The sequence below is a fragment of the Dendrobates tinctorius genome, unplaced genomic scaffold, assembly GCF_039654945.1.
Source record: "Dendrobates tinctorius isolate UK_male_01 unplaced genomic scaffold, ASM3965494v1 ptg000021l, whole genome shotgun sequence".
In the NCBI taxonomy this organism is placed as follows: domain Eukaryota; kingdom Metazoa; phylum Chordata; class Amphibia; order Anura; family Dendrobatidae; genus Dendrobates; species Dendrobates tinctorius.
The window spans coordinates 42192484-42204934 of record NW_027361689.1 but is presented as its reverse complement, the minus strand read 5'-3'; the positions used below and the strand labels follow the sequence as shown (position 1 = coordinate 42204934).

The window sequence follows — 12451 nt, the reverse complement described above, 5'->3', positions numbered from 1 at the left end:
AAATATAACACATCAGAAAAAGCACAAATGGAAGCCACGTCTAAAATATACCAATCTTTATTGAATATTTGTTAAAAGAATTTCTCATAAATATGAAAAACAATGTAAACATAAAAGGAGGACACTACAACAAGAAAAAATGCCACTGCACCATGGGGTAAATGATAAAGATTGGACTAAATATGCTATGTGTCCACAGGAATATAGAGTTTACCCCTCGTAAAAGTCAATGCAAAACATGCGTCGGGGTCCTTCTGCCTGCACCACTGAGGTAATATGTACTGACTATATTATCTTTTGCACTTTAGCCTGCTATCTGCCTAAACATGCTTCCCAGGGCCTATTATCCTTATACTATGCACATGCATATACTGTTTACATGATATTTAACTGTTTACATATATCTCTGCACATTTTGCACTTTTTGGCTTGATACCTCCAATGTTTATATAGAGAACATTACTAAAATGTCTTTATTCGGATACTTATTTGGAAACAAGCCCTAAATTCTTTGCAGTTATTTTTGCATACTTCGCATATGTAAACTCTATATTCCTGTGGACATATAGCATCTTTAGTCCAATCTTTGTCATTTACCCCATGGTGCAGTGACATTTTTTCTTGTTGTAGTGTCCTCCTTTTATGTTTACATTGTTTTTCATATTTATGACACGCAACCTTCATAGGAATATTGTTTGAAGACAACCAAACCATATCACCCACCAATGCTCCTATGCCGGTTGGAAAACCGTTGGGCTTTTTCCTAAGAGTGGGACAACTTATCCACTACTTGGTCCCAAATCTGCTGCATTCCCTCTACCACAGAATCCACACTTGGGCAGGCCGAAGATTCCACCTGCCCTGAAGAAAATCGAGGATGAAACCCAAAGTTACAGAAAAAAGGCGACATCAAAGTGGCTGAACTAGCCCTATTGTTTAGCGTGAATTCGGCCAAGGGCAAAAATGAGACCCAGTCATCCTGATCAGCAGATATGAAATATCTCAAATAGGATTCCAAAGTATGGTTTGTTCTCTCAGTCTGCCCATTGGTCTGAGGAGGAAACGCAGAGGAGAAAGACAACTGAATTCCCAGTTTGGAACAAAAAGCTCTCCAAAATCTGGAAACAAGCTGGACTCTTCTGTCCGACACAATGTTCTCAGGAATCCCATGCAAACAAACCACCTGTTGTATAAACAAGGGCACCAACTCAAAAGAAGATGGCAACTTTGGGAGTGGTACAAGATGGACATGGACCATCTTAGAAAATCTATCACAGATCACCCAGATAACAGTCATTCTCTGAGAGACAGGAAGATCATAAATAAAATCCTTTGAGATATGGGTCCATGGCCTCCTGGGCACCGGCAGGGGCATCAACAAACCACTAGAATGAAAACAGGGCTTGGACCGAGAACAAGTCCCACAGGACTGCACAAAATTCCTGACATCACGAGATAAGGCAGGCCACCAAAAAGACCGACTCACCAAATCTCTGGTACCAAAAATACCAGGATGACCAGCCAACGCGGAGCAATGAATTTCAGACATTACTCTTCTCCTCCACTGGTCAGGGACATACAATTTTCCCTTAGGGCAACATTCAGGTTTGTCCTGAAATTCCTCCAGGGCGCGTCTCAAATCGGGTGAGATGGCGGAAAGAACCACACCCTCATTTAGAATGGTAGTAGGCTCGGTCACATCAAGAGAGTCTGCAAAGAAACTCCTAGAAAGGGCGTCCGCCTTAACATTCTTAGTGCCCGGAAGAAAAGAGACCACAAAATTAAAGTGCGTGAAAAACAAGGCCCACCTAGCCTGTCTAGGATTCAAGAGTTTGGCTGATTCAAAATAAATCAAATTCTTGTGGTCGGTGAGGACCACAACTTGATGTCTAGCTCCCTCCAACCAATGTCTCCACTCTTCAAATGCCCATTTCATGGCCAACAATTCCCGATTCCCCACGTCATAGTTACGTTCAGATGGGGAGAATTTTCGTGAAAAGAAGGCACAGGATCTCTTTGGGACAAAACGGCTCCTGCACCAATCTCAGAAGCATCTACCTCCACCTGAAATGGGAGTGAGACATCAGGTTTCCGTAGAACCGGAGCAGAAGTGAATCTCCGCTTAAGGTCCTGAAATGCCGAGACTGCCTCGGGAGACCAATTCACCACATCAGCGCCCTTTTTAGTCAAATCAGTCAGTGGTTTAACAATACCAGAAAAATTACTTATAAATTTACGGTAGAAATTAGCAAAACCCAAAAACTTCTGGAGAGCATTCAAAGAAGTGGGCTGAACCCAATCATAAATGGCCTGTACCTTGGCCGGGTCCATTTCAATAGCAGACTGGGACAAAATGAATCCCAAAAATGAAATCCTCTGTACACCAAAGAGGCACTTCGATCCCTTAACATACAGAGAATTTTCCCTCAAAATCCGGGAAAACAGTCCGGACATGTTCCACATGAGAATCCCAATCACTGGAAAAGATCAAAATATCATCCAGATAAATGATCAAAAACTTATCGACAAAGTCCCGAAAAATATTGTTCATAAAAGATTGGAAGACAGAAGTGGCATTAGTGAGCCCAAAAGGCATCACCAGGTACTCAAAATGTCCCTCCGGGGTATTAAACGCCGTCTTCCATTCATCCCAGTGCTTGATGCGAATAAGATTATACGCCCCCCTGAGGTCAAGTTTGGTAAATCAACAGGCACTTTTAACTCTGGAAAATAAGTCAGAAATCAGGGGTAACGGGTACTGATATTTAACAGTGATTTTGATAAGGGAACGATAGTCAATACATGGCCTTAATGAGCCATCTTTCTTGGCCACAAAAAAAGCAGCACCTAAAGGTGAAGAGGATGGTCTGATATGACCCTTCTCCAACGACTCCTTGATATAAGATCGCATAGCATCATGTTCGGGTACCGATAAGTTGAAAAGCCGACCCTTGGGAAATTTACACAGTCATAACTCCAATGAGGAGGCAAAGACACAGACTTCAATCAAGACCCCCTTCACTAAATACATCAGAAAAATCAGCCAAATAGTCAGGAATATCATGAGACTGGGGAGAGGTGGAGAAAACAGGAGTGTCACTAAGAACACATTGACAACCCCAACTCACCACAGACACAGATTTCCAATCCAAGACAGGATTATGAGTTTGCAACCAGGGAAAACCCAGAACAATAGTATCATGCAGATTGTGCAACACCAAAAATTTATAATTCTCTTGGTGGTCCGCGGCAACCCGCATTATCACCTGGGTCCAAAACTGGGGTTTATTCTCCGCCAAAGGAGTAGCATCAATACCCCTCAAAGGGATAGGAGTCCGCAGGGGTATCATGGGAAAACCACAACATTTGGCAAAGTCAAAATCCATCAGATTCAAAGCTGCTCCTGAATCAACAAAAGCCTTATCGGAAAATGTAGACAAGGAGCAGATCAAGGTAATTGCCAAAAGTAACTTAGGCTGTACACTGCCCACCGCAAATGCGTGAGCAAAACACTTTTCTTGTTTAGGTCAGACAGAAATAGTATGAGAGGCATCCCCACAGAAAAAACACAACTTATTACGCCTTCTAAACTCCTGATTTGCGCCCTAGACAAAACCCTATCGCATTGCATGGGTTCAGAAATTCGTTCGAAAGGCGACAACACCTCTCGTGTAATTTTACGCTCATGTAAACGCCGATCAATTTGAATGGCCAATGACATAGAGTCGTCAAGACCAGAGGGTACAGGAAATCCCACCATAACATCTTTTATGGTCTCTGCCAAACCCTTCCGAAAGACCGAAAGAGAGCTGCTAGAGCATCGTCATTCCATTTAGTAAGGACCGCCCACTTTCGGAATTTTTGACAATATAACTCTGCAGAATCCTGACCCTGGGTCAATGCCAATAAGGTTTTCTCAGCTTGATCAATAACATTAGGTTCATCATACAACAACCCCAGGGCTTGAAAAAACGCGTCAGCATTAGCCAAAATAGGATCTCCAGGTGTCAAAGAAAAGGCCCAATCCTGGGGATCGCCGCGCAGCAAGGAAATGACAATTTTAACCTGCTGCACAGAGCTCCCCGATGAGTTAGGTTTCAAAGCAAAAAATAGTTTACAATTATTCTTAAAATTAAAAAATTTAGACCGATCCCCAGAAAACACATCAGGAGTAGGGATTTTTGGTTCAACAGCAGATGATTGAGCGAGATAGGCAGAAATTCCCCGCACTTCAGCAACGAGCTGCTCAACATGATCAGACAATTGCTTAGTCTCCATTTAGACAAAAAATATCCTCCTATGGCCCCAGGAAAGAAAGAGGAAAAAATATACAAAAAAAAATTCTGACACTTTTTTTTTCTCAATTCTTTCCTTCTTTAGAGTACCCTAGAGTCTACAGTAAGGCTGGTGATTCTGTTATGAATGAGTCACCGAGGAGGATAGAAGGATCAGGCTAAGCCACCAGAAAACCAGAGAGGTTGGTAACTAAGCGGATTGCAGACCCCTGATCCTATCCACACAACTAGCAGTAGCCATGGAGTGTACCTACGATGCCCTAGACATCTCGGCACAGCTGGAGAGCTAACTCACCCTAAAGAAAGAAAGGTGAAATCTAAACTGCCCCAGAGCAGACCCCAAAGGAATAGACAGCCCTCAAACATATATTGTCGGTGAGACAAGATGAAAACACAAACGCAGGCAGAAAAATAGACTGCGCAAATGATGGGGCCCAAACTGACTAGACAGGACAAGAAAGCAAAGACACTGTCTGCAATCAGGCAAAAAACCCTGAAAAAACCAACACGTCTGATGCACAAAAAACACCGAAGTCACACGACTTCGCCTCCACTATATCAGCAGTGTGGTATATACTGAAAGCAAAGCAAAAAGAGACCAATATAACAGGGGACAGAACAAACTGACACAAACAGTTACATATGGGCGGTGACCCAGCACAGCCCCAACAGGAGCAAGCTGACCCGCAAAAAACAAAGACAGACAAAACCAGATCAAATGCAAAAGATTAGCAAATGAACACTTAGATTAACCATGCAGGAATAGAGCAGGAGACATCAGACCTCAGAAGGCACAGGAAGAAAATAACCAGCAGGGATTGAATGAAGTCAGCTGTCTTAAATACACCAGTCAGAAACCCCAGATCTCCAATCATCATCATCATTATCAGGTGGCAAGCCTCTGTCAATCTGACCAGCTCCACTACCTCCAGTAACCACCAGAGGGAGCCCAGAAAGAGAACTCGCAACACCTCTGTCAATCTGACCAGCTCCACTACCTTCAGTAACCACCAGAGGGAGCACAGAAAGAGAATTCACAACAGCAACCCTCCCCGGCTCTTCCTGTACTTCACCCTCTTACACGTCCACAACATCACCTGACAAGGTGGCGATCACATCATCTATGTAGCAGCCGCACCACATGCTGTAAAAAGGGGTTATCATGAGAAAAAAAAATGTTCTCCCAAACAGAAACAACATTTTCAAACGAAGGTGAATACTTTGAAATTAATTGAAGAAAATAGTCTTTATCAAACATGAACTAATTGTGAGATAATGGTGTGATCAGGAAGTGGCTCTTACAATGTGAATCTGTGGAGCATCACGCACAGAAGATAGAGAGAGCTGCTAGTCGCAATCACAGTGACGTCACTGAAAAGAGGAGCAGAACGTGCATGTATGACATGTGGCCCCCTTGCCTCCAGTGTATATCTTGCTCCTCAACCCCAGTGTATGACATCCAGTCCCTCGCCCCCAGTGTATGATATACGGCCCCTCTCCCCAGTGTATGACATGCGGCCCCTCGCCCCAGTGTATGACATCTTGCTCCTCGACTGCAGTGTGTGACATCAGTCCCTTGCCCCCAGTGTATGACATGTGGCCCCTTCGCCCCAGTGTATGACATGTGGCTCCTCGCCCCCAGTGTATGACATGTGGCCCCTCGCCCCCAGTGTGTGACATGTGGCCCCTCGCCCCCAGTGTGTGACATGTGGCCCCTCGCCCCCAGTGTGTGACATGTGGCCCCTCGCCTCCAGTGTGTGACATGTGGCCCCTTGCCCCCAGTGTATGACATGTGGCCCCTCACCCCCAGTGTATGACATTTGGCTCCTCAACCCTAGTGTATGACATCCAGTCCCTCGCCCCCAGTGTATGATATACGGCCCCTCGCCCCAGTGTATGACATGCGGCCCCTCACCCCCAATGTATGACATCTTGCTCCTCGACCCCAGTGTATGACATCAGCCCCTTGCCCCCAGTGTATGACATGTGGCCTCTCGCCCCAGTGTATGCCATGTGGCTACTCGCCCCCAGTGTGTGACATGTGGCCCCTCGCTCCCAGTGTGTGACATGTGGCCCCTCGCCTCCGGTGTGTGACATGTGGCCCCTCGCCCCCAGTGTATTACATATGGCCCCTCACCCCCAGTGTATAACATTTGGCTCCTCAACCCTAGTGTATGACATCCAGTCCCTCGCCCCCAGTGTTTGATATATGGCCCCTCGCCCCAGTGTATGACATGCGGCCCCTCACCCCCAATGTATGACATCTTGCTCCTCGACCCCAGTGTATGATATCAGCCCCTTGCCCCCAGTGTATGACATGTGGCCTCTCGCCCCAGTGTATGCCATGTGGCTACTCGCCCCCCAGTGTATGACATATGGCCCCTCACCCCCAGTGTGTGACATGTGGCTCCTCGCCCCCAGTGTATGACATGTGGTTCCTCGCTCCCAGTGTATGACATGTGGCCCCTCGCCTCCAGTGTGTGACATGTGGCCCCTCGCCTCCAGTGTGTGACATGTGGCCCCTCGCCCCCCCCAGTGTATGACATGTGGCCCCTCACCCCCAGTATATGACATGTGGCCCCTCACCCCCAGTGTGTGACATGTGGCTCCTCGCCCCCAGTGTATGACATGTGGCCCCTCGCCTCCAGTGTGTGACATGTGGCCCCTCGCCCCCAGTGTATGACATGTGGCCCCTCACCCCCAGTATATGACATTTGGCTCCTCGACCTCAGTGTATGACATCCAGCCCCTCGCTCCCAGTGTATGACATTTGACCCCATCTTCTCTGGTAGATAGCCTCTGACCCCTCACCCTCAGTGTTTAACCCCCAGCCATTCGCCCCCATGCCCGGTGTATAAGTTATGACCCCCCCTGCCATGGCGTCTGCCTTTACTAACATGTGACCATGGCTGGCGGTGCAGAGCTCACTGCTACCAGCGCGGCCCTGTAATAGGAGCCACTGGTGTAACAAGTCCATTCATGACATTTCTTCATACTAAATCTTTCCCATCACCTGTGACTGATATTATAAAGTGGAAGTAACTGCAGCAACTCAGCCATGAAGTGCAGAGCCCATAACATTACCGAGTGCTGAGGAGCAGAGGGCAGAAAAGTCACTGACATCCTGCTGACCCCATAACTGCAGAATCCAGACCTCCTCTGGTATAACATCAATCGCTGCACCCTCACCGGGAGTTTCATGGCCGAGCAGCTGCATGCAGCCTTATGTCACGAAGCACAATGCCAGGTGTCAGATGGAGTGGTGTAAAGCCGTCATCATTCAACTCTGGAGGAGACGTGTTCTGTGCAGTGACGGATCGCACTTCTCTATCTGGCGTCTGATGGAGGAGTCTGAGTTTTGTGATTCTAGGAGGATGTTACCCCCTGACTGCATTGGGCCCGCTGTACAGTTTGGTGGAGGATAGATAATGTTATGGGCTTGAATTTCAGGGTTCGGCTTTGGCTGCTTAGTTCCAGTGAAAGGAAAACGATTCTGTTCCCGTGATTGTACCCACTACACAAGGTCCATAAAGACATTGTTTGATGGGAAAAACATGACCTACACAGAGCCCCGAGCTCAACCCATCCAACACCATTGGGATGAAGAAGAACGGAGATTGTAAGCCCAGCAACTCCCCAACATCAGGGTCTGACCTCACAAATGATCTTCTGGACGAAAGAGCAAAAATTTCCAAAATCTTGTAGAAAGTCTTCCCAGTAGAGAGAAAGATATGATAACTACAGAGTGGCCGCCTCAATATTAATGTATATGGATTTGTAATCGGAGGTTATAAAAGCTCCTGTAGGTGGAATTTGTAGGGGGCACATACTTTTTTTTCCATATAGTGAATGTCTCTTGACAACCCTCATACACATATGTCCAGTAGTCCATCAATGCCCGATCCTTTTAATATCATCTGACGGCGGAATAGGGGGAGCAGCAGACCACCAATACTCTTCACATGATCGTCCGATCTTGCGTAACTATAATCCAATGTATTTTGGGGCCTTTAATTGTACGAATGTAAGAAACTTTAGTTTTGGTCTTGGATGTGATTCCTCCAATGTTTGGATAATTTGCTGAGTTATCTCTACGGAAAGTTTGTCCAAATATAAAACTTGTCCCTGTGATTTACAGCAGGAGCGTCATACTGAGAATTGTTTTCAATTGTTGTCATAATCTTAATAATATTTACCCAGATTCTTATTTTTATTCTTTTCCATCACACGCAAATAGATTTATTGCCTTTTTACTTATTTTTGGCCAAAACATATCTTTTTTTTGCCTTTTGTTTTTTATATTGTTTTGTAAACATGGCATCGTCAGGTTTTGATGACATGAGTAAAAGGTACATACTCTATTTAACAATGAAATCGCAACACCAAGAAAAAAGAGTTATGGAATGATGGAAATCACAGGATAGACATGTTACTGACCTGAAAATGATGAAAGAATGGAAATATTTTCAAAATTTCAAAATATCTCGATTTACCGTATTCATTAAGTATGAGCCACTGCAGAAATCCCCACACTTAAACCTCTCGGCTGCTATCACTGTTGTCACTAATGGTCGTCTGAGGAATGTCCTGTTGTGCTGACTGCACTTGGGCAAATCATCAAGGTCCGCTGCTGGCAGCTCCATGTGTAATTGCTGACCAATACATCCCAGATGTGCTCGATGGGAGTCAAGTCTGGAGACACTGTAGACCATGAAAAATGGCTCTTGGACACTTTGAATAAATGGCCGCACCACTGGTTCCACCACCAAATCAATGTAACGTCGAGCTGTTAGTGTACCTGGAATAAAGACTAGAGGGGTCCGGCTACCGTACATTATGCCGCCACACACCATAATCCCAGGAGTAGGTCTGGTGTGACGTTCCCATATGAAGGACTCTTCATGGCGTTGCGCATGTGGTCTCAAGACCAATCTCTGGCTATCATTGTGTCCAAGACAAAAGCAAGAATTATCGCTGAAGAGGATAGACCTCCATTCCAATCTTGCTCTACGCTTTGGAAAGTGGTGGTGTGAGGGCAATGGACACCTGTAGCCAGATGTCTGTCTTGTAGCCCAATGTTGAGCCTTCTGATGATTTTTTAGACGCTGTGTGATGACTTGGGGTCGGTATGTGACGTCTGATTTCAGTGTCAGTACAAAATAGATCGGTTGTGGAACCAGTGGTGCGGCCATTTATCTAAAGTGACCTACGACGTTTCTCAATATGACAATGCCAGGACGTTTCATAACGTACTGCAGAGTGAGCAATTCACACAGAGATCATAGGAGGAGGGAATTCAGCTGTCCAGACACAGCCGGACTCCCCATGTAAAAGGGATCATTTCTTTCCATTTCTGCCTTCCTGATCACTGTCTACCAGGCCTGCACAGCAGGGGTTTGCCCTGGCCATAGGTGCTGTCCGGGACACGCCGCTCCTTTCCTTCTATACTCAAATGTATTTGAATACATTTGAACACTGTGGCACCAGGACTGGAGCAGAGCTAGTCACCCCCGCCCCGACGGGCATCGGTGTGATGAAGTCAAAATGCTTCTGACCTCATCACACTGCTGCTGCTGCTGCCAGGCCGCAGAGGTGGTGAGGAAGAGGTGACCGATGGTAAGTGCTCCAGGAGGAGCCAAAGGGGAAATGTGTTTCAGGATTAAAGTTATTGTGACATTATGGAGCAATGTGAGACATTATGGCAGACATTAGAGAGCAATGGAGGGCATTATGGGGAAAAGGGGACATTATGGGGCACTTTATGCAGAGAGACACTGTGGGGGAAGTATGAAAAGGGGCAGTGTGGGGAGGACATTATGGAGAGAAGCAATGTGTGGGGGAGATATTATTGAGAGGGGCAGTATGGGGATACATTATGGAGGGGGGCAGCGTGGGGGAGATACTATGAAGAGGGGCAGTGTGTTGGGGAGCTATTATGGAGGGGCCGTGTATGGGGGAGATAATATGGAGAGGGTCAGTGTGGGGAACATTATGGAAAGGGGCAGTGTGTGGGTGATGTTACAGGGAGGGGCAGTGTGGGGGTGATGTTACAGGGAGAGGCAGTGTGTGCAGCATCTTACAGAGAGGGTCAGTGTGGAGGGATATTATGAAGGGGCGGATGGGGGGACATTACAGAGAGGGGCAGTGTGTGGGGGAGATAATATGGAGAGGGTCAGTGTAGGGAACATTATGGAAAGGGGCAGTGTGGGGGTGATGTTACAGGGAGGGGCAGTGTGTGGAGCATCTTACGGAGAGGGTCAGTGTGGAGGGATATTATGAAGAGGGCGGATGGGGGGACATTACAGAGAGGGGCAGTGTGTGGAGGACATTATGGAGTGTGAGGAGGGATATTTTAGACAGGAAGCATAGTGAAGGGGCAATTATTTATTTAGGGGTACAGCATGGAAGATATTTTAATTTATGAGGCAGTATAATGATACTTTTATTTGTAAGGGAACTATGTCGGGATGTGCTGCTGAAGACGGAGAGGAGGGAAATCTGTAGAGATGGGCTCTGGCATGAAATCTCATCATGATATCTGTGCTACACTGAGACAAAAGGGATGGGAATTACTCCAATCAGAGGAAATATCACCTATAAGGTACCCGGATGTAAATGTTTATTTGTGATACTGACTACGTCTCATCAGTACTGTGCTTTACGTAAGGTCCAGAGACTGGTGATGGTTAGTAGCAACAACTCCTAGTTTAGTGCTGCATTCATGTACTGACATTGGTTCTGGTGCTACATTAATGTACTGATGGTGGTTGTGGTGCTGCAATCATGTGCTGATGGTGGTTCTGATCTTGTACACATGGAGCAATCCATACATATTTGAAATTATGAGGAGGATTTGTTGTGTTTCTGTTTCAAAAACTCAGTTTAAGTTAGTGTATGTTCATGCTGATTTTTTTTTGGGAGCAGAAATTCTCCAAATACTCCTCAAATACTTAAAACATGGTTCTGGTGATGTATTAATGTACTTATGGTGGTTCTAGTGATATATTCATTTAAGCACCCCTTTACAAATTTTTTCGGCCCTCGGGATTGGTTCCGTATGGTAACGTAGGCCTTGGAACAAAAAATGCTGTGCACCCCTGCTGTATGCACATCACTAAACAAGTGATCATGTAATGGCCGGGTCTAGGGAGACAGCAGGACAGATATGCCATACAGACAGGAGGCTGAATTTGCTCTGTAACTGGGGCTAAAATACCAGCTCGGGTTACAGGGAAAATCAGAAATTAAAAATATGTATTATATTATTGAAATGTCCCCCCAGCTCCCAAAGGATTTCAATCACTCTATGGGATGGAAAAAGGTGTCAAATAAATTAAAAACATCTACTGCCAATCTCAGTCACTGTTTCTAGCCTGTTAAAATTAAAAACACATATCCAATATATAAAAATGATCGTTATAGAAAGGGGGAAAACTTTAAAATGTATTTCAATGGTCTTTTGTGGTTGATGTTAATAAATGTTGAAAAATACATGTTTTCCTTTATTTTATCTGTACATTTACCCCCCAAAAAACAACACCAATATAAATATTAGGACAAATGTATCATGGAAAAAAAAAAAAAAAAAACACAAAAAAGAGAGTTGAATGAATGACAAAAAAATTTAGAGCTCCATTTGTGAAAAAAAACTATAATGTGCCAGGTCAGGAACAGAGGAAAGTAGCCTAGTCTTAAACTGGTTAACATCTTACCTGAGCTACATCCAAGAGGTAAATCTGCAGGAAAAACGCTGCTGCACTCCCCGCTACCTGGTTGGGGGCTCCACCTACGGCATAAGAAATCTTCCTTAAGACGGAGAGCTTGTAGTGCTTGACCTGGAAGTGAAACACAAAATAAAAATAAAAGAAACGATACAGGAAAGAGTTCTTTACAGTAAGAGATGTAAAATGGTAGAAATTCCTAAAGGTAGCGATGGATTAAAAAAAAGAAAGAAAAAAACAGTAGAAAAGGCAGCATAATCTAGGTGCAGATGTGGAGGCCAAATAATAGAGACTATGGGGGGGGGAAGAGAAGGAAAGGGCAAAATAATGCTGGAAGTGTAAAGAACCCAATGTATGAGATCCACATTCAATAGAAATAAAGTGTATGAATTTACTAATATAAAGTGTCTCTGCTCTTTATGTGACAGTGACATG

General features: G+C 45.1%; 1 protein-coding gene across 2 annotated transcripts in view; it reads right to left on the bottom strand.

The window, feature by feature from the left end:
- The window catches only part of MFSD2B (MFSD2 lysolipid transporter B, sphingolipid), a 115290-nt gene that overhangs the window by 100832 nt on the left and 2007 nt on the right, over nt 1-12451 (bottom strand). For both annotated transcript variants that reach the window (XM_073568308.1, XM_073568309.1), the window contains exon 2: nt 12008-12130. In XM_073568308.1, the coding sequence (XP_073424409.1) occupies nt 12008-12130 (123 nt within the window). The remainder of the gene's footprint in view (nt 1-12007; nt 12131-12451) is intronic.